This window comes from Zygosaccharomyces rouxii (assembly GCF_000026365.1).
Source record: "Zygosaccharomyces rouxii strain CBS732 chromosome G complete sequence".
NCBI classification, from domain to species: Eukaryota; Fungi; Ascomycota; class Saccharomycetes; order Saccharomycetales; family Saccharomycetaceae; genus Zygosaccharomyces; species Zygosaccharomyces rouxii.
In genome coordinates, this window is record NC_012996.1 from 1,778,651 (window position 1) to 1,798,309 (window position 19,659).

At 39.9% G+C, this 19,659-nt stretch overlaps 12 protein-coding genes across 12 annotated transcripts; 7 read left to right on the forward strand and 5 right to left on the reverse strand.

Moving 5' to 3' along the window:
* Positions 1-15: 15 nt before the first annotated feature.
* ERT1 (Ert1p) lies at positions 16-1,554 on the reverse strand (the record flags this gene model as incomplete). Its single annotated transcript, XM_002498871.1, has 1 exon — positions 16-1,554. The coding sequence occupies one exon, from the start codon at positions 1,552-1,554 to the stop codon at positions 16-18; it is 1,539 nt and encodes a 512-aa protein (XP_002498916.1).
* A 380-nt stretch (positions 1,555-1,934) lies between these two features.
* ARC1 (Arc1p) lies at positions 1,935-3,047 on the forward strand (the record flags this gene model as incomplete). The annotated part of the gene is made up of 1 exon (XM_002498872.1): positions 1,935-3,047. One exon carries the CDS (start codon positions 1,935-1,937, stop codon positions 3,045-3,047), a length of 1,113 nt encoding a protein of 370 aa, XP_002498917.1.
* A 92-nt stretch (positions 3,048-3,139) lies between these two features.
* Positions 3,140-4,381, reverse strand: THI2 (Thi2p; the record flags this gene model as incomplete). Its single annotated transcript, XM_002498873.1, has 1 exon — positions 3,140-4,381. The coding sequence occupies one exon, from the start codon at positions 4,379-4,381 to the stop codon at positions 3,140-3,142; it is 1,242 nt and encodes a 413-aa protein (XP_002498918.1).
* A 500-nt stretch (positions 4,382-4,881) lies between these two features.
* On the reverse strand, positions 4,882-6,348 carry ZYRO0G21648g (uncharacterized protein; the record flags this gene model as incomplete). Its single annotated transcript, XM_002498874.1, has 1 exon — positions 4,882-6,348. One exon carries the CDS (start codon positions 6,346-6,348, stop codon positions 4,882-4,884), a length of 1,467 nt encoding a protein of 488 aa, XP_002498919.1.
* Positions 6,349-7,125: 777 nt separating this feature from the next.
* On the forward strand, positions 7,126-7,815 carry RPL28 (60S ribosomal protein uL15; the record flags this gene model as incomplete). The annotated part of the gene is made up of 2 exons (XM_002498875.1): positions 7,126-7,174; positions 7,415-7,815. 2 exons carry the CDS (start codon positions 7,126-7,128, stop codon positions 7,813-7,815), a joined length of 450 nt encoding a protein of 149 aa, XP_002498920.1.
* A 171-nt stretch (positions 7,816-7,986) lies between these two features.
* ZYRO0G21692g (HD domain-containing protein) lies at positions 7,987-8,613 on the forward strand (the record flags this gene model as incomplete). The annotated part of the gene is made up of 1 exon (XM_002498876.1): positions 7,987-8,613. One exon carries the CDS (start codon positions 7,987-7,989, stop codon positions 8,611-8,613), a length of 627 nt encoding a protein of 208 aa, XP_002498921.1.
* A 52-nt stretch (positions 8,614-8,665) lies between these two features.
* On the reverse strand, positions 8,666-10,012 carry ALG7 (UDP-N-acetylglucosamine--dolichyl-phosphate N-acetylglucosaminephosphotransferase; the record flags this gene model as incomplete). The annotated part of the gene is made up of 1 exon (XM_002498877.1): positions 8,666-10,012. One exon carries the CDS (start codon positions 10,010-10,012, stop codon positions 8,666-8,668), a length of 1,347 nt encoding a protein of 448 aa, XP_002498922.1.
* Positions 10,013-10,141: 129 nt separating this feature from the next.
* Positions 10,142-11,206, forward strand: SEH1 (Seh1p; the record flags this gene model as incomplete). Its single annotated transcript, XM_002498878.1, has 1 exon — positions 10,142-11,206. The coding sequence occupies one exon, from the start codon at positions 10,142-10,144 to the stop codon at positions 11,204-11,206; it is 1,065 nt and encodes a 354-aa protein (XP_002498923.1).
* Positions 11,207-11,383: 177 nt separating this feature from the next.
* Positions 11,384-12,007, forward strand: GPX2 (glutathione peroxidase GPX2; the record flags this gene model as incomplete). The annotated part of the gene is made up of 1 exon (XM_002498879.1): positions 11,384-12,007. The coding sequence occupies one exon, from the start codon at positions 11,384-11,386 to the stop codon at positions 12,005-12,007; it is 624 nt and encodes a 207-aa protein (XP_002498924.1).
* Positions 12,008-12,141: 134 nt separating this feature from the next.
* Positions 12,142-15,426, reverse strand: ISW1 (chromatin-remodeling ATPase ISW1; the record flags this gene model as incomplete). Its single annotated transcript, XM_002498880.1, has 1 exon — positions 12,142-15,426. The coding sequence occupies one exon, from the start codon at positions 15,424-15,426 to the stop codon at positions 12,142-12,144; it is 3,285 nt and encodes a 1,094-aa protein (XP_002498925.1).
* A 401-nt stretch (positions 15,427-15,827) lies between these two features.
* Positions 15,828-16,907, forward strand: RRT2 (diphthamide synthase; the record flags this gene model as incomplete). The annotated part of the gene is made up of 1 exon (XM_002498881.1): positions 15,828-16,907. The coding sequence occupies one exon, from the start codon at positions 15,828-15,830 to the stop codon at positions 16,905-16,907; it is 1,080 nt and encodes a 359-aa protein (XP_002498926.1).
* Positions 16,908-17,130: 223 nt separating this feature from the next.
* Positions 17,131-19,044, forward strand: LSG1 (ribosome biogenesis GTPase LSG1; the record flags this gene model as incomplete). Its single annotated transcript, XM_002498882.1, has 1 exon — positions 17,131-19,044. One exon carries the CDS (start codon positions 17,131-17,133, stop codon positions 19,042-19,044), a length of 1,914 nt encoding a protein of 637 aa, XP_002498927.1.
* Between the last annotated feature and the right edge of the window lie 615 nt (positions 19,045-19,659).

The window sequence follows — 19,659 nt, forward strand, 5'->3', positions numbered from 1 at the left end:
TAAAAAATATATTCTCTATGCTATTATCGGCATAAAATTACCCAAGATCATTAGGGGTAATCCAGATACATCTCTCTTTAGGGTCCACATGCAACAACAGGGAATTATCTGACCTCTTGTTGGAGTCAAAAGGTTACAAGTTTTCATCCTTTCAGAACCTCTAAAATCTTTATAGGCAACTTTTGCAAACGTTTTAAAATAGTCTCTTACACTCTCATCATCCATAATCTCAACGATAAAAGTCATCTTGTTGAGCAATTCCTCTTTATTCCAACCGCTTAAAATTTCGAATTCTTCATTAACATAAGATATTTGACCATTACGTCTCCAAACACAGGTGGGAGTGCCAATCTGTGCGATAAATTTTGCATATTCTAAAAGCGTTCTTTGGTAACACTGTTCCATGAAAATCATATCTTGCTCCGTCAAAGATGCAGTACACGCGATAAAGATTGGCCTAAATTCTGCAAGGCATCCGCTCATCTCAATTAAATCCTTCCTGTTGAATCTCTTCCTCAAATAGGTGTATAAATGATGAAATCCTGTGGTATGTGAAAATGGTTCATTGATCAATTGGTAAATCTCCATTGAGGTCGAATAGCGTAGTGAATGTCTCCATTCTGAATTACCGCTTAGCTGATATGCATCTGGCGAAACACACTCAAGTGCAAATGATACCGATTTATCGCCAACGGATCGTTGCTGCCTCATTGCCGCATTGATCACTTCAGGAAGCATTGAGATTTCCTTGTTCAAATAGTACTGATTAATAGATGCATTGAACTTGGGCGATCCGCTCCTGTCTTGAGTGGGAAGTCTTTTAAACGATAGTGAGTGGTATTGTGATTCTACTGGCGTCAGAGGGAAATGGTTTTGAAACAGATCTATTCGAGACGCTACGATTTCTCGTGAATTTGGTCCTAAAAGCATTGAATATACATCTGTCGATGACATCGCCGTGTTGGACGGGCCTACATCCACCTTGGGACTACTCAGATCGACGTTAGCTGCCTCTTTTGCTGCGACAGCAGCAGCAGCTTCAGCATCATTATCATTAGGCTTTCCAGAGTAAAGTAAATCTATTGGAATCTTATTCACCAGCGTGTCTTGATTAATGATATGCGATAAAATGGAATATTCAGAATCTGCAGCATTGGATAAAAATTTTGATTTGTGAACAATATGTTGAGGGTCTCGGAAGTTTTGCTGTTCTTGATGATGGCTCACGCCGGCATTATCAGGGGAACTGTTGTTTGCTTGAGATCCATTATCTCTGTGAACTGATCTTATTAAAGATGCATCCGGTATACCAGCTAAATATTTACTCTTCTTTCTGGGGGCGTCTACACAAGTAGATCCTAAGCCCTTGACCACGCATCTGTGACAAGGTCTCTTAGCTTCACAGGAGACGTGCCATTTTGAACAGTTTACACATGCTACGTGAGTATTCCTTCTTGACTTCTTTCCGGACGACACAGGTACCGATGAATCCACTTGGCTGAAGTGTGGTAAAATGTTGGCAAATTCATCACTAGGTCCAGATCCCCCACCCATAGCAACTTAGCCAGAATCTCATACTTGTTTCTTGTATCCGAGTAAAGTACAGGATCCTTCTGAAAGTTAGCCTCTATTAGGTTTAACTTTTCATCTCATCGCTCTCGTGATTTCTCCATTATAGACAGAATTTGATACTAGAGAACTCCTGTAAGCAAACCAGGACTAGTAGAATCGTAATGTAGCCGCTATTCCACATAATTTAACCACCTTCAGCGCTAAAATCGGTATTATTGTCCATCTCATACAATACACGTGACTGGATTTCGAATATTTCTTCAACATGCCTTAACATGAAAAAAAATTTCAAAAGACGAGTGATGAGCACACTAATACTGAGATAGATCTGCTCAATATCGAATACCTAATCACTTTTGACAATGTCTGAGCTTGTTAATAAATTTCAAAATCTTTCTCTTGAGAAACCTGAACTTTCCAAGGAACAACAGGCGTTTGCTGCTCAATGGGAATCAGTTTTAAAGACTGGACGTACCCAAGAACAATTGGGTGAATTGAACCTACAATTAAGGGATAACACCTTTGCTTTGGCAACTTATCAACCAACTTTGATCGATGTTCAACTTTTTGAAGTAGTTTTCCCTCTAATTAAAGAATCGATCTTCAGTAGTAAAGACGTGAAGGGCAACTATGCCAAGCAAAGACATGTGTTGAGATGGTTAGATTACCTACAAAGATTGCTACAAATTCCTGAGGATGATCAATTGAAGTTGAACTACGATCTAGAGTTACCCCGTGAAGTTATTGAAAAGAAGAAGAAGACTGATGCTAAGGCCCCAGCAGCAGGTGCATCCGAAAAGAAGGATGATAAGAAGAATGCTGATAAAGAGAATAAACCAAAGGGTAAGCCTGATGAAGAAACCCTAAAGAAACTTAGAGAGGAGGCTAAGGCCAAGAAGGAAGCTAAGAAGGCAGCTGCAGCCAAACAACCACAACAAAACCAAGCACAAGCTTCTGAAAAGCCTAAACCATCTGTTGTTGACTTGCGTGTAGGATTCATTCAAAAAGCTGTTAAGCATCCTGATGCAGACGCTCTTTACGTCTCTACCATTGATTGTGGTGATGAAGAAGGTCCAAGGACCATTTGTTCCGGTTTGGTCAAACATGTTAAATTGGAAGACATGCAACAACGTCATGTGGTTGTGGTTTGTAATTTGAAACCAGTTAACATGAGAGGTATCAAGTCCCAAGGTATGGTTCTTTGTGGATCCACTGAAACCAAAGTGGAATTGGTTCAACCACCAGCAGGCTCTCAAGCAGGTGACAAATTGTTCTTCGAAAACTACCAATCTGATGCTCCAAAGGCTCAAATGAACCCAAAGAAGAAGATTTGGGAACAAATCCAACCCAACTTCACTACTACTTCCGAATTGGAAGTCGCCTACAAGGATGAAGATGGTTCTATAAAGAAATTGACTAACGCCAAGGGTGATTCTTTCAAAGTGGCTACTTTGGCTAATGCCCACGTTAGTTAATTTAAACTGAAATTTTTTAGCTCGTTATCCATTCGTATATCTATCTATGCAAGAATGTAGATTTATAACTCCTAAAATTGCCAAATCATACATTAAATCGGTACAGAGCGAAACTTCTCCAACTGTGCTTGCCAAAACTTCAGTTGTGAACATGATTGTGAAGCATCCTGGCATCCACATAGCTGTTGCATGATCTTATCTTCCCATTGGTCGACGAGTTTACTAGTAACGTACAATTCCAGCAATTGGGCTTCGGGCCATTGCGAACAACCACTGAGTAAGTTGTTACAATGACAAAGAATTGGATACGACTGCGAGTGAAATGCTGCCATAGAAACTGCAGGTAACATAAACATTTGTAACGTTTTCTGTTCTAAGACCCACGCCTCCAACTCTGATTCCAACTCCATTGTATAACCTTGAGATGCTATTAGGATTGTTAATGCTATGGGGAACCACTGTGGGAAATAAGTCTTGAGGAAACTTGGTGTAAATGACTCCTGTATGCTTTGACAGAATTCTATCGAAACTGTTTGTCTGATGTGCTCCAAATACCACTGTCTGAATTGATAATTAGATAGAACAGGATCCTGCTGTTGTAACCATAACAATGCAGTAAGCTCCTGATCAATCCAATGGCTCACATACTCCGACGTCTTGGTAGTTGGTGACAAGGGCAACGGCTCTAGAGGTGATGGTAAATGTATATCTTTTTTCGAATTCAAACTAGCACCGAATAATGTAAATGGGCCCTCCTTAGCCTCTCTGCGAGGACCGGCTGCCTCCAAATGGTTTAGCATTCTATCAAGAACTTGATTGACATGACGCTGGTTGTAGTTTCTATTACCTATCCTACCATAAACGGATGCCACAGCGTTATTGTAAATCTTTAATCTTCTCACACTGACAGTAAACGAACCACCGTCATTCTTATTATCACCACTATTATGACTACCGCTGTTGCTATACCCACCGCAGCTGCTACTACTACTGCTGCCACTGCTATTACTGCTAATACTGCTGCTGCGACTGGCTTCTATTTCATCTATTTCGCTAACTGGCGAAATCCCCCCACGAACCAAACTCTTTAAATCTTCCTTTGACATCCTGCGATGATATCTATCGCCCAGCAACTGAGCCCGAGTCTTATACTTGCCACGAACTACTTTATGAAGATTCTCGTCTAACCATACAAGTTTAACATCGTAACAACAACTATCATTATGCTTCGCACATAGAGTGCATTGAGGCCTACGTTCATCGCATCTTCTCTTCTTAAGCCTGCAGGCCCAACATCCAGTAAAAGTCCTCCCTTTGATGGAATTTATTGCCATTACCGAGACGAGTTCTTAACTCACAGAGACAGTTCAACTCCGTCTCTTGACCATCCTGTAAGCTCTATCATATAAAATTATATCTTTTATACAATAAAACGTTGATCATAACCTTGCATTAACTTCGATCTTTGAGTTCCCCTGACTCGCGTTACCATGCGACTATTGAACAGACGTAGTCAATTCCTTAAAGGTAATGAAGTGCTATGCATCTACAAGGACACGCTACACGTGATGATTGAAGGAAGCGAAACTTATAGATCTCAATACATAAACAGCTTCCAAGTAGTATGAGATTGCAAGAGAAAGAAGATAAAGTATTGATTGGTATTCCTGTTGTTCCTGGTTTTCCTAGCTCATATAACGTTCCAATTTATGTCTGTAATGAATAATTGCCCATCAGCCGTGCGGCTGAAAAGAAAATTCCGAGAGCGCATAATCAAAAAAGATACGCATCTGCATACATAATACGTAACATGCACAACATATCACAACGCATCTTAATAACCGCTCCAAACGTGTTCGTAAGAGTCCTTGCCCTTGGTTTCCGGTACGTGTTTGTAGACCCATGAAACAAATGCTAATGCCACGAAAGTGAAAATCATGTAGACATACCCACCAAGTATATCGTGTAAGATAGGGAAAGCAAATGCGATGACAAAGGTGCCTACCCAATTACAAACTGTACCAAAGCTTTGAGCAGTTGCAGCATCCGTGGGTGCAGATAATTCACCAATGATTAGCAAGGGGATGGGTCCCAAACCTAGGGCAAAAGATGTGATATAGATTAGAGTAGAAGAAACCAGTAGAACAGCCATCGATGCCTTTATTCCGATGCTGATCGCCAATGCAGCAATACCCATGACAGCAGCCGACCCCATTAGCAATGGTTTACGGCCTAGACGATCGATGATCAAAGAGGCCACAAATGTCATTACGACGTTAATTATCGAAATCGCAAAGTTGATTTGAATAGCGTGGTCTGGTAGTAATTGGCTAATAACCTTAACACCATATAGGATGATAGAATTGATACCACAGAACTGTTGACCAATGAGAATGACAGCGATAGCAGTACGTGGTTTAGAATAAATAGAATTCTTGACGTACTCCCAAGGTGATGGTGGTTTAGCTGATGTGTATGCTTCCGCTGCGCCATCAGCTACGCCGCCCAATTCGTTTTCCCAAGATTGAACTTCTTGTTTAGCCAATTCATGGTTCCCACCACGTAATTTCTCGAGAGACTTGATGGCAGCAGAAACATGGCCCTTGGAGAGTAACCAACGGGGAGATTCATCTATGAGTAGCCATAAAAAGAAATTAATCACTGAAGCAATGCCTGCTGCGAACATAAGCCATCTCCAACGGTAAGTATCAGCCAATTTCAACGCAAGGGTCTGTGTCAATAGAATACCAGAATTGATCGATAATTGATTCATAGATCCAAATGCGCCCTTCAACTCTATGGGACATATTTCGTTGATGAAAAGGGAGGTAATAACCACGTAAACACCACTAGCAAGGCCCACGATAACTCTACCAACAAGCAATGCCGCATACGAGTTACTACCAAAAAGAACCAAAGAGCCAAATAGACCCAAAACACTAGCGATTAAACTAGCCTTCTTACGACCAAACATATCAGCTAATGGACCAGCAAAGAACGAGCCTAGTAGACCGCCAATGCAAAATACTGCCGTGACAACACCGAATTGCATATCATTTAGGGGGATACATTGTTTCATTCCATGCTTACCTAACCAAGTATCATCGTAAGATAAACCCTCTGTGGGGATTTTAAATTCAGAACACGTTAAAACTGATTGTGGTGCATTTAATTCCGCTGTATGGTATCCAAACTGCACTGATCCCAGACATGTAACCAATGTTGCAAACACTAGGATACGTGTTAAACCCTGGGATTTCTTGTTATTAGAGTTTCCTAGTAATCTTTGAGCCTCTGACATTGAAACCTGGATAACCTTTCAACGATGAAGCAGCCCTTTTAGAGGTCTCAGCAGGGTCTGAACTGGTTGTTTGATCAAGTGTCTTTATATATAAATGTTTCCATCACATGCTTATCCCTTCAAAGCTTAATCACGAAAACATAAATATGTAGAAATAGAAGGAGAGATATCAAGAGGTAGGAGGTACTAATGGAACCGCTGGGATTGGTATGCTGGTCTCAACAAGAATCAGAACAGCTACAGATTAAGATTTTATTCAGGGGATAGGGTATGTCACGTGATACTTGTGTAATTATTGCCGCTGTGCTGTTGGAAGATTGGGGAAAGGTCTGATGTAGATATGGCACTGCTAACGGAGCTAGACAAAGTACATCTTCTTCAAATTCTTGTTAAGTATTAGGTCACGTGCATATCATGTGATACATATACACCAAAAGAGACTGAAACTCTTATTAGAGATTAATTGTGCATATAGTAGTGCTAAAGGGCCTTCTAATGCTTCTGATAAAGGCTCTCTATTCGCTGTCCTATATCACATGTCATTTGTAAAGTGTGACTGTTATACTAACACCCGTACCTCCTCTGCATCCTTACACCTTGAAATTTTTCTACTATACCGGAAACGGTTTTTCTCGCCGAAATTTTTCGGGACCAATGCGACGCAACTTCTCAACCCGAATTGCCAAAAATTTCACGGCTTTCCACCAGAATAAAAGAGATGAGGCTAACATAACTAAACTTTCCTCTAATAGCCGACATAGACGAAGTAGACCAAAAATGCCTACCAGATTCACTCAGACTAGAAAGCACAGAGGTCACATCTCAGGTATGTAGTTCCGAGGGAGGGAACGAAAGAACCAAGACGTGATCTGTGTCATGAGAGGACGAGTCTGCTGATATGGAACTCTTAAATGAGTTCTTGAATAGATGTGCTTATGCTTGCTAGCGAGCTTAAGCATTATCCTCCCTGCAGATAGGATTCGTTACGAATCACTCGTCTTCTCAATTGACACAGAGGCCCAGTATAGATTTTTTTTTGAATTATGTTACTAACTATTCAATATAGCCGGTCACGGTCGTGTCGGTAAGCACAGAAAGCACCCTGGTGGTAAGGGTATGGCTGGTGGTCAACACCACCACAGAACCAACTTGGATAAGTACCATCCAGGTTACTTCGGTAAAGTTGGTATGAGATACTTCCGTAAGCAACCAAACCACTTCTGGAAGCCAGTTCTAAACTTGGACAAGTTGTGGACTTTGTTGTCTGACGAAAAGAGAGAACACTACTTGAAGGCTTCCTCTAAGTCTGCTGCTCCAGTTATTGACACTTTGGCTGCTGGTTACGGTAAGGTCTTGGGTAAAGGTAGAATCCCACAAGTTCCAGTGATCGTCAAGGCTAGATTTGTTTCCAAATTGGCTGAAGAAAAGATCAAGGCTGCTGGTGGTGTCATTGAGTTGATTGCTTAATTTTACGTAACTGTGTAGATTAATCCTTTACGTTTTTTGATATTTATTTCGATTTCATACTCCGATGTTTCCGATGCATGAAGCCTCTTGGTTTAACCGCATATAGATTCTTATATCTCGAAGCCATCTTTCTTGTTTTTATGTCACAATTCTCACGAAATCAACGATCGAATGAGCTCAAACTGGAACCCAAAGGATCATCTCCCTCAGGATGTTCAACAATCAATGGTGAATGCTAATGATCCATTAGCGTTTTATCAGATTATCAGTCGTTTGAAAATACAGAAGAGAACTGGTTGGTTAGATCATGACATCAACGACTGTGAGAGCATCGCAGATCATATGTACAGGATGTCAATCATGTCGATGTTAATCAAAGATCCACAAGTCAATAAGGATAAATGTGTTAGAATCGCGTTGGTTCATGATATGGCGGAATCACTAGTTGGGGACATCACGCCTTTTGATCCAGTTACTAAAGAAGAGAAGCATCGCCGTGAATGGGATACCATTCAGTTTCTATGTAACGAATTTATCCAGCATTATAACAAAGATGCCGCTAAAGAGATTATGGATGATTGGTCGGCATATGAGCATGTTGGTTCTTTGGAAGCTCGGTACGTCAAGGACATTGACAAATATGAGATGCTAGTCCAATGTTTCGAATACGAAAAAAGATTAAACGATTCTACAAAATTAAAACAATTTTGGAGTGCTGTTAATAGTGTTAAGACTCAAGAAATTCAGAGCTGGGTCCAAAAGCTTTTGAAAGCGAGGGAAGAATTCTTCCAAGCTTAATTGTCCATGTATAGTATTTGTTTATTATTCAATAAATCAATTAGTCAATCAATTAGTCAATGGTCCACAGATTATCGTGACCAAATAGTACTTTACCCAATGCATGTCTAGCGATTAATGCCAAAATCCCCACTCCGAATTGCAATCTTAGAATTAGACGACATAATTTATCCTCTCTTCTGGGACCAAACCATACTAAGGTTAGATTTATCAATGTCATATTGGTGCAACTAACCAATTGACCCTTGTCATCGTATTCTAAATCTATCAGTTTGAAAAAGTTGAGTAATTTTAATATGGGGATGAAAAATCCTTTGGCGGGAGTTTCTTGCAAATTAGCTCTACTTGGGTATAGTAGTCCATCTTTTTCGTTGAAACGTGGCAATCTATGTCTGGGACAAGGGACGATGTGGAATAATTGTGGTACTGAATATAGGAAGTTGACGATCTGTGGTAAGAATAACAATAACATCGTCTTTGAGAAATGCCCTAATATGCCCACAACTGCAAATACCATGCCTGCAAAGTAGCAGTAAGTGTCACCAACAAACACTTTAGCGGGCCAGCGATTCCAATTGTAAAGTGCCATAGACACCCATAAGAATGGTAGGATTAACATTGCAGAGAATCTATGGTTTTCCCAAGTGTTTGGATGTCCCAACGTCATATAAATACCATCATTGATCAACGCTAGGAGACTCAATACAATGCTTTGACCAACTTCTAATCCGTTGACACCTGCCAGAATGTTAATAGCGTTGGGACAAAAGATTGTCATGGCCCCCATGTAAACGTAATAAAAAGCACCTAAATCAATTAATGGGATTTGAACCCAATTTTGTAGGAATCCTGGAACAAGTACATGTGTAGCGCCAAAATCCACATAGTAGACGATTAATAGTGGTATAGCTCCAATGGAAGGTAAAAAGAATTTGTGTCTCCAGCGTAAGTCGAATAAATCGTCTGCCACACCCAACAAAATCGTTGACTCGAGGCAAAGAATACTACTCAGATACTCTGACAATTTGTCATGTGGGAAAAAACTTGTTGGCTGTTCACCGGCTTCAACTACTGAAATATCACGATAACCTCCACCAGAAGTTGCAGTAACCATGTATTTGTAGAACATGAAGGGGATACATAGGAGCATTACCAAAATATAGATACCTGCAGAAATAGCACCAACACTCTCAGGGATAACAGGTCTGCCAGGCTTGCTCATATCTTTACCAAATAATCCAATTTTAATGAATGCATTACCGACCCTGGGGATCATCCAGTTGGCAGCTATGTAACCAAACAACGAGAAAGTTGATGCATATAGGATGGCAGAATGCTGCTTAGAGCAGCATATCAATAGGATAGTGGTCAATGGCACCAGATATCGGAACGATGACATCCTAACTTTTGTTAGCTTTTGTAGTTATGTTGGCTTGAAGTTAGTCTAACATAAACAAATTTCATCAACACTTAAACATACAAGAATACATAGGTAAGAAAGGTAGCAAAAGGAGAACTTAGAAACGATATGAGACCTTTCGATAGTGGACATGAGGATTTGATTCACGATGTGGCATACGATTTTTACGGCAGGCATGTTGCTAGTTGCTCATCAGACCAACATATCAAAGTGTTTAGATTGGACAAGGAGACTGGAGAATGGCAATTGAGTGATTCGTGGAGGGGCCATGATAGTAGTATAGTCTCTTTAGATTGGGCAAGCCCAGAATATGGACGTATTATCGCATCTGCCTCTTACGATAAGACAGTAAGACTATGGGAAGAGAACCCTGATGAAAAAGAAGGTTTAGGGCGTCGTTGGACCAAGTTGGCAACGTTAAATGATTCCAAGGGTTCCCTATATGATGTCAAGTTTGCACCTCCGCATTTAGGTCTCAAATTGGCCACCATCGGTAACGATGGTGTGCTAAGAGTCTACGATGCCTTAGAACCTTCGGATTTAAGATCATGGACTATGACTTCAGAAATTAATGTACTACCGGTAGCACCTGCAAGCCATTTACAGTCAGATTTTTGCTTATCATGGTGTCCTTCAAGATTTTCCACAGAGAAATTAGCTGTCTGTGCATTGGATCAAGCACTGATATACCAAAGGGAAAAGGATAATCAGTTGCACGTTGTTGCTAAACTAGAAGGCCATGGTGGTCTTATAAGAAGTGTAAGTTGGGCACCTTCGATTGGTAGATGGTACCAATTAGTGGCTACAGGTTGCAAAGATGGTAAAGTACGCATTTTTAAATTGACAGAAAGAGCGGGTTCCAAGAGTAATAATAGTAATGGATCTGTTCTTGATGATGAACAAAATGATAATGAGAGCACTGGTGGTGGTAGTAACGTTGCACAAGAGCAAACAAAGAGACCTTTCAAATCACATTCGCCTTTGCAAGTAGAACTGATAAGTGAACATGATGACCATGACGGTGAGGTTTGGTCAGTATCTTGGAATCTTACGGGTACCATTCTAAGCAGTGCGGGTGATGATGGTAAGGTGCGTCTATGGAGAGCTACTTATTCCAATGAATTCAAGTGTATGTCAGTCATCAGTGCTCATCAACAGGCTCCTAAGGTCTAAGATAAAATAAATACGTATGATGCAATGCATTGATTGTCGCAGTCTACTTGGCGTCGATCAGCCCATCTTAGTCAGCGGACTCCGATTGCGATTCAGTCCTTCTTCCTTACATAGAAAACATACGCCAAGTTGCCGTGTATAAGAAGGTGCGACACAAGCGGTATCTTTAGGTATAAGATGTTAGCTCTCTCCCCTAGTCCTTATTTCAGGGTGTTGCGTAGTATAAGTTCTAAAACTTCATTCACATCAAAGTCTAGTATAGTTGAATCGCTTAGGCCATCTACAAATAATTCAATAAGAGCGATGTCTTCAGCAGCATCTAAGTTTTACGGTTTGGAGCCATTGGACAAGACTGGGAAACCATTCTCCTTCAAGCAGTTGGAAGGTAAAGTTGTCATAATCGTTAATGTAGCATCTAAGTGTGGTTTCACACCTCAGTATGCTGGATTAGAGGAACTTTACAAAAAGTACAAGGATGAAGGCTTAGTCATTTTGGGATTCCCTTGTAACCAATTTCTAAGTCAAGAACCAGGTTCAGATGAGCAAATCGGTGAATTTTGCAAGTTGAACTACGGTGTGACTTTCCCAATTATGAAGAAGATCGATGTCAACGGTAAGAACGTTGATCCTGTTTATGAGTTCCTCAAGAGCCAGAAGTCCGGTACTTTGGGAATGACCCGTATCAAATGGAATTTTGAAAAATTCCTAATTGATAAGCAAGGTAAAGTTGTGGAGAGGTTCTCTTCCTTGACTAAGCCTAGCTCTATTGAACCTAAGGTAAAGGAATTGTTAGGCAAATGAACTATCATAATAATAATTGATGAAGATAGGAATCATATTAATAATTCTTACAATTTAATGTTGAAGTTGAGTATTTAAAGTTAACTAATTTAATTGCAGTTTTTGTTTGTTTTTTTGTTTTGTTTTGTTTCCAACTACTCTAGTTTTACTCTCTTGTTGGCGTCATCGCTTTGGTCGTTGACTGCTTCACTGGTTCCGTTGCTGGCGGCAGGAACATCAGAGGAATCAACATCTGCTGCGTCTGCAGTCGTGGCTGTAGCATCCTCTTCAACGTCCTTTTGTTGTTCTTGTTTTACTTGAGACTCTGAAGATGCCGCTTCATGCTCTTTCTCCATTTCTTCTCTTGTCCTCTTACCAGTTTCATCTTCTTCTTGTAGGCGTTTCTTGGTCTGTTCGTCTAGCGTTAGACCAGAATTGAATTCCTTCTCCAGACATTGCAATAAAGTGTAAGCTCTCCTTGCTAATTCTACCGGAGTTCTGCTTTGGAAATAGTAGTCGAATTCAAATAGAGGACAGTCTCTAATCTCATCACGCATCAACTCGTAGACATCATCCCTGTCCAATCCGTATTTGAATAGCATTATCAAAATAAAGCGGTCCTCCTCTTCGGAGAACGTTCTCTTGTTATTTGTTGATGGTGGATGATTTAACGTTAGATCAAATAATGGGTTCGTACACTGGGTCATCTTACGACGTAGTGCCTCTTGTTGATGTTTGACCTTCTTGATCTTCTCTTCTTCACCCTCGATGAATTTCAAGTGTTTCTCATAATCTTCCACACGCTCAATGTTAGCCCAAAAACTCTTAGCATAGTCTCGTACTTCATCCACGGTCTTGCCCGGTGCTAATTCCAGAGCGATAGCTTGGATAGAATTTCTACCATATTTCCCCGATGCTGTAATGAATTTTCTAAACTCTGTCTTACTCCAATTAGTGAAACCTTCACTTTCCCATTCAGTTTTACTCTTTTCCTCTTCTTCAGTGAGAGGCTGTGCGTTACTAATAGACAGCTTTAGAATCTCTAATTTCTGATTCTTTTCCTTTTCATCAGTGATGTCCCCATAGGTGTTTTTCACGTCGTCCATGTTGGGCGTATAACCTGCCTTCTTGGCATTCCAGAAACGTTCTTTCTCGTAAAGTGATTTCAGTTGAGGATGTTGCAATTGATGAGAGTAGAAGGGATGGGGTTTTGGCATCTTGGGTTGAGCTGGTGCAGCTGGTTTACCCGTCTGCAGAACATCCTTGTAGTATCCATCGATCGAATAATCAGCAGCTTTACGTCCTCTTCTGGTGGGCTCAATCCATGTAGGATCGATAATGTCCTTTTGAATTTTCTTTTTGAAGTCTTGGCCGTTCCATTCGTAGGCAGAATCTTGGTTGAATTTTTGCAAGTCGTCAAGACCTAAAGCAGAATACTTGGCAGCTAGAGACTTGGTCTTGGATTCGGAAGAAGCTAAAATTTCATCCAAATCAATGTCACCGTCCTTGTTATCTTCACCATCTGGTTGTGGAGTGTTTGCATGACTGGAACTGGAGCTTTGGAAAACATCCGCAGCACCGTGTTGGATCATCGAAAGTAGAGCATCCTTAGAATCATTTTTATTTTCCTTCTTTTGCTTCTGTAATGAAGTCCTGCTCTGCTGGATAACCAATTGGTCCAATCTTAGCTTTTGAGTAGCTCTTTCCAAAATTTTGTCTTCGACTGAATTATCTGTGACGAATCTGAAGACCTTGACTTGTTTCTTTTGACCAATACGATGTGCTCTATCCATAGCTTGAAGATCAGCTTGAGGGTTCCAATCGGAATCATACAGGACCACCACATCGGCACTAGTCAAATTGATACCCAACCCACCAGCACGAGTAGTTAGCAAAAATAAAAACTTGTTAGAATCAGGGCGGTTATATTCATCAATAGACCTTATTCTGTCTTCATGATCTGTGGAACCATCGATTCTGCAGTAGTCATATTCTCTCAAAAAACAATAGTCCTCTAGAATATCTAGCAACCTAGACATTTGACTGAAGATTAATACACGAGAACCTTGCTCTTTCATCTTTCTTAACAACTTATCTAGAACTTTAAGCTTTGCAGAATTGTAAACCAAATGCTCATCTGTAGTATATGGTGGACCTGGTTCGGCACCGTCAAATAAGTATGGATGGTTACAACATTTCCTCAATTGCATAACGATGTTAAGTAATCTCGTCTTTGATTCCTTTTGGCCACCAGATGCATTCACTGCATCCAAGTCCTTCTCCAAAATTTGCTTGTACCATGTCTTCTGCATGGTAGACATCCCCACGTAAACGTTTAACTCTTTCTTGGGCAATAACGATTTTTCCACATCACTTTTGATACGACGCAACAGGAAAGGATGCAAAACAGTGTGCAATTGTTTAACGATATTCTCTTGATCCTCTTCCGTACCCTCTGAAGAAAACCACTCATCAAAATCCTCAGAATTGGAGAAAATGTCAGGTAATAAGAAATTTAGTAATGCCCATAATTCGTGTAGGTTGTTCTGTAGAGGAGTACCAGTGATTAGCAACCTGTTCCTTGATGAGAATTCTCGAAGTACTTGTGATAACATCGATTCTTCATTTTTAATTCTATGGGCCTCATCTATGATCACGTATTGCCAATCCATTTTCTTGAAAGAGCTCTTCTCTCTAATTGTGATTTCATAAGACGCCACAACAATATCAAAATCACAGGCTAAGAGTCTCTTATTGACCAACTCTGATCTTTCCTCTTTCGTACCTTGCATGATGAAGGCATTGAATTCAGGAGTCCAGTGGTTGATCTCTCTAATCCAATTATTCAGAGTAGACTTAGGTGCAATGATGAAGAAGGGGCCTGGTACCTTTTCAATGTATCTTAAATACCCTAAGAACGCAATGGTTTGTAAAGTTTTACCAAGACCCATTTCGTCTGCCAGTATACCTGCTAATCCATTTGTATGCAATGAAATTAACCAGTTCAAACCTTGAATCTGATAAGACCTTAGGGATCCTTTCACAAAGGATGGTGATTCGGTAAATTGAAAATCGATCTCATCTTCTTCTGCTTCTTCTGCTTCTTCACCTTTCAACAATTCCGCATCTTCCTCCCTCTCAGTTTTACGTCTTCTCTTATCACCACCTCTACCACTTTTCTTCTTACCACCATTAGTATCTAACACTTCCAACACTTTCTTAAACCTATCATCCTTTTGGGCTCTTCTTTCGATGAAATGTCTGAAAATTCCACTTAATGATAAAAGATGCTCAAACCTTTTAGTGGTACTTTCAATATCAAATTTACGACGATTACCATCCTTAATAAGGTAACGTTCTTTATTGGATTCAGGATCGTGAGGAGGAACTCCCTCTTGGTAAGGTTTCAACTCCTCCCAATACTTTTGATCTACCGTCATAAGTAGAATTTAAATAACTTCCTTCCCAGCAGTTTTTGAAATGCTCAAATGAACAATATGTGGGTCAAGGAGCTCTTGATAACGTACCTGGTATTATTCAATTGACATTTTAGTTGGAAGTTGGTGGAAGAATTAAAATTGCAAGAGGGCGCTCTAACATCCAGTCACGTGAACTTAGGTACTATGCTTCTTATATACAAGTTCTCGAATCTGAAGCCAGCATTTGGCATAGCTTAGTTCAGAATTCTGGATCAGATTATCTGATTCATACTTTTCGTTTCAGTAGCTTTTGTACACCTAGCTGTCATTATGCCCTGACATTCCATATCGGATTAAAATTGAAAAATTCAGCTTTGATGAGCGATGAGCTGGAATGCTGAAAGTTCAATCGAAGAATTGTGATGGAGGAATCTCGAGTTGAGTTTGCTACTAGGACTACGCTGCCTCCATGTGCTCTACGTATTTTCCAAGATAAATTTATACTAGTGGGTACTTACCATCTAGACAAACCAACCGGTAATAGAGTTGGTTCATTAGATATCTACGATGATGAATTGAACCTTTTAAAAAGTAATGAAACTTATGGTGCAATATTAGACTTGAAAATCTCACCATTCGAGAAAGAACTAGTGGCTACGGCCCATTCTACCGGTAATGTGATGCTATGGAAGATCAAATTCCCGTACGATAATGGGAACATAGAATTGGAATCAATCGTTAATTTCCAAGTTTTTGAACATGAGGTACTAGTCACATCATTGCATTTTTCTCCATTAGACGCAAACCTTTTGCTAGTGACTGCTACCAGTGGTGAATCCGCCACTATAGATATTTCGGCGCAACAGTCCACTAGGCAAATCTCTGTACAAGGTTCCACTAGAGATGTAGTGGAAAATTATGGGGATCAATTTACCAGCTCACATGGTTTAGAATGCTGGATTGCAGAATTTGCACAGCTGTCGCCATTGCAGGACGTAGTGTTCACTGGAGGTGATGATGCTACTATAATGGCGCACGATTTAAGATCAAAGGATTGCATATGGAGTAATAGCAGAATACATGAAGCTGGTGTTGTAGCCATAAAATGTAGTACACCTACGTTCCGCTCTTCTAAGCCAACTTCTATCATTACAGGTTCTTATGATGATCATATAAGATCATTAGATCTAAGAATGTTGGGTGATACTATTTATCCCGGACGGAACACACCAGTAGCTCGTAAGACGGATCTAAATCTAGGTGGTGGTGTTTGGAGATTTGCTGAATGTCCCGACAAGAATCAGGAATCGGATACTCTGCTTGTTTGTAGAATGTACAACGGTGCTGCCGTGGTTAACCAAGATAAGAATTCTGACGAATTTAGTGTGATTAACCACTTGAAAAAGGGTCACGATTCAATGTGCTACGGTGGGGATTGGTGCTCCAAATTTATTGCTACCTGTTCATTCTACGACAATTCACTACAGAGGTGGAACCCATGACGATAATATTGTATAACACAAAGTACTTTATAATATATTTCATTTTACTATGGCGCCAGGTTTTGTCCGGAACCCTTCTCTCGGAACTTTTGACATGGTTAACTCGGACACAGTATTTTGTAGCATGAAAATTTATTATGCGAGCTCATCGCAAGGTTTAACCACCAGTATTAGCATTAAAAATCTGTAAGACAGGTGGAAGAATCTATATTAACTGATTCCAATGCCTCCAAGAGAAAGTAAGAAGACATGGAAAGCACCTAGAGGTCCAAAGCCTATTCCTCATAAGAATAAGAACACCGTTGGGCTCGGTAGAGCTATTAAATATGCTCGTCAAAAGGAGAATGATGTTACGTACCTACCGGGTGGTGAAATGAGATTTACCACTGAGAAGCACGATCCAGATTGGGTTAAATTGAGATCAGTTACTCAAGAATCTTCACTAAATGAATTTTTGAATACAGCAGCTTTAGCTGACAAAGATTTTTCTGCTGATCGTGAATCCAATGTCAAAGTGATTCGTATGGATAATGATTCTTCAGTCACCAACGCATTTTCTTTGAGTAATGAACAACGTTCGAAATTAAGTTCTTTACAGAGAGAGCAAGCGTTTAATCTAATTGTTCCTAGAAGACCACCTTGGAATGAAAATATGACAAAATTTCAATTGGAAAGACAAGAAAATGATGCATTTTTAGAATGGAGAAGAAGATTGGCACAATTGCAGGAATCTAATGAAGATTTGGTTCTTACACCATTTGAAAGAAATATTGAAGTTTGGAAGCAATTGTGGAGAGTGGTAGAAAGATGTGATTTAATTGTACAGATTGCAGATGCTAGAAATCCACTTTTGTTCAGATCTTTGGATTTAGAAAAGTATACTAAAGAGATTGATGAAAGGAAGCAAAATTTATTGTTGGTAAATAAGGCTGATCTTTTGACTCCAAAACAAAGAATTGCATGGGGTAAATATTTCCGCCAGAAAAACATCTCCTTTACCTTCTTTTCAGCTCTAAGGGCAAACCAGCTCTTAGATTTACAAGAAGAATTGAAAGAAACTGTAACCCATCATTATGATGATGATGATGAAGAAGAGTTCAAAGATTTGGATCCTGAATTTTTAGAAAGTATCAAGATTTTGACCATTGATGAATTGGATAAATTGTTTTTGGAAAAAGCTCCTAATGAACCTTTGAGACCACCTCTTCCAGGTCAACCACCTTTAATTCAAATTGGTATGGTGGGTTATCCAAACGTTGGTAAATCTTCTACCATTAATTCTTTGGTTGGTGCCAAGAAAGTGTCTGTCTCATCGACCCCTGGTAAGACTAAGCATTTTCAGACTATAAAACTTTCAGATTCAGTAATGCTATGCGATTGTCCTGGTTTAGTTTTCCCCAATTTCGCATACCAAAAGGGTGAATTGGTGTGTAATGGTATTTTACCAATCGATCAACTACGTGATTACATGGGGCCTTCTACTTTGGTAGCCGAAAGAATACCCAAATACTATGTGGAGGCTGTATACGGTATTCACATAGATACTCATTCTCCTAACGGTACAGATAAGGGTCAAAACTATACTGCGCAAGAACTGTTAACAGCATATGCTAGAAATCGTGGGTTCATGACACAAGGTTACGGTTCTGCAGATGAATCCCGTGCTAGTCGTTATATTTTGAAAGATTTCGTAAATGGTAAACTACTATATGTGAACCCACCTCCACATCTGGAGGACGACACACCTTACACTAGGGAAGAATGTGCAGAATTCAATAAAGAACTGTACACGTTTGAGAGATTACCGGAAAATAGGAGGCAGCAACTAGTGGAAGCAGCTAAGTCTAAGGGATATGATACATTCGATTTGGCTAAAGACTTAGGTAAGTTGACATTTTCAGGTCACCAAGGTGCTGATGAAGGTAAAGAAGCTACTTCCGTTACCCATGGTGGTAAACAGGCTGCTCTATACAATACTGTTGATGAACTAGATAGAGAATTCTTCGAAATGAGCAATGTGGAAGGTAAAATGTCTACACCATTCCATAAAGTGCGTAACGATCCCACGAACAGCAGTAAGAAACACAATAAGAAGAATAAAAAGGCTAAAAAGAGAGCAGCTATGTCTTCTGCATAAGATAATAGAAATTCGATTAGAATAAATTTAACAGAAAATATTGTATAGTAATAGTTTTATTCACATTCAGCTTCTCTAGTATAACTTTTACCCGGATCTTGAAATTTTTCAAAATTGTCCGTATATAAGACGCGATGGGCAATGCAGCGTTAGTCTTTCCTTCACTCTCTTCTCTTTCAGAAAATAGCATGGCTCTTACTACAATCTGAAGCGTTCAGGAGGGTCTTGATGGTGGTGCCGTAATTGGGGAATTTGGCTTTATGTCGTCTGGAGTTTTTCTAGCTTCATAGAGTCTTCTTCAACTTATAGTGTCAAATAGCCATTAAAGGTTCTCATCCAATGCGTCGAGGAGTAAAATTAAGTAGCCTATAGTAGGTTCAATCCACGCCCTTTTCGCTAACAACGACTGATATCCCACAGTTCGTAGTTTGATAGTAGGTGGGCGGAAATTCAATCATATCTTATATATTAGCTTTTAGATGAAGTGAATTCTTGATGTGTAGTCTTATGTGTGTAATGGTTTGAATCTCCCGATTCATTCTGAGTTGCATTCCTAATGGCTTGATATTATTTCTTCAGTGTTTTTAAAAGAACCTTGAACACTTGAAGTTAACT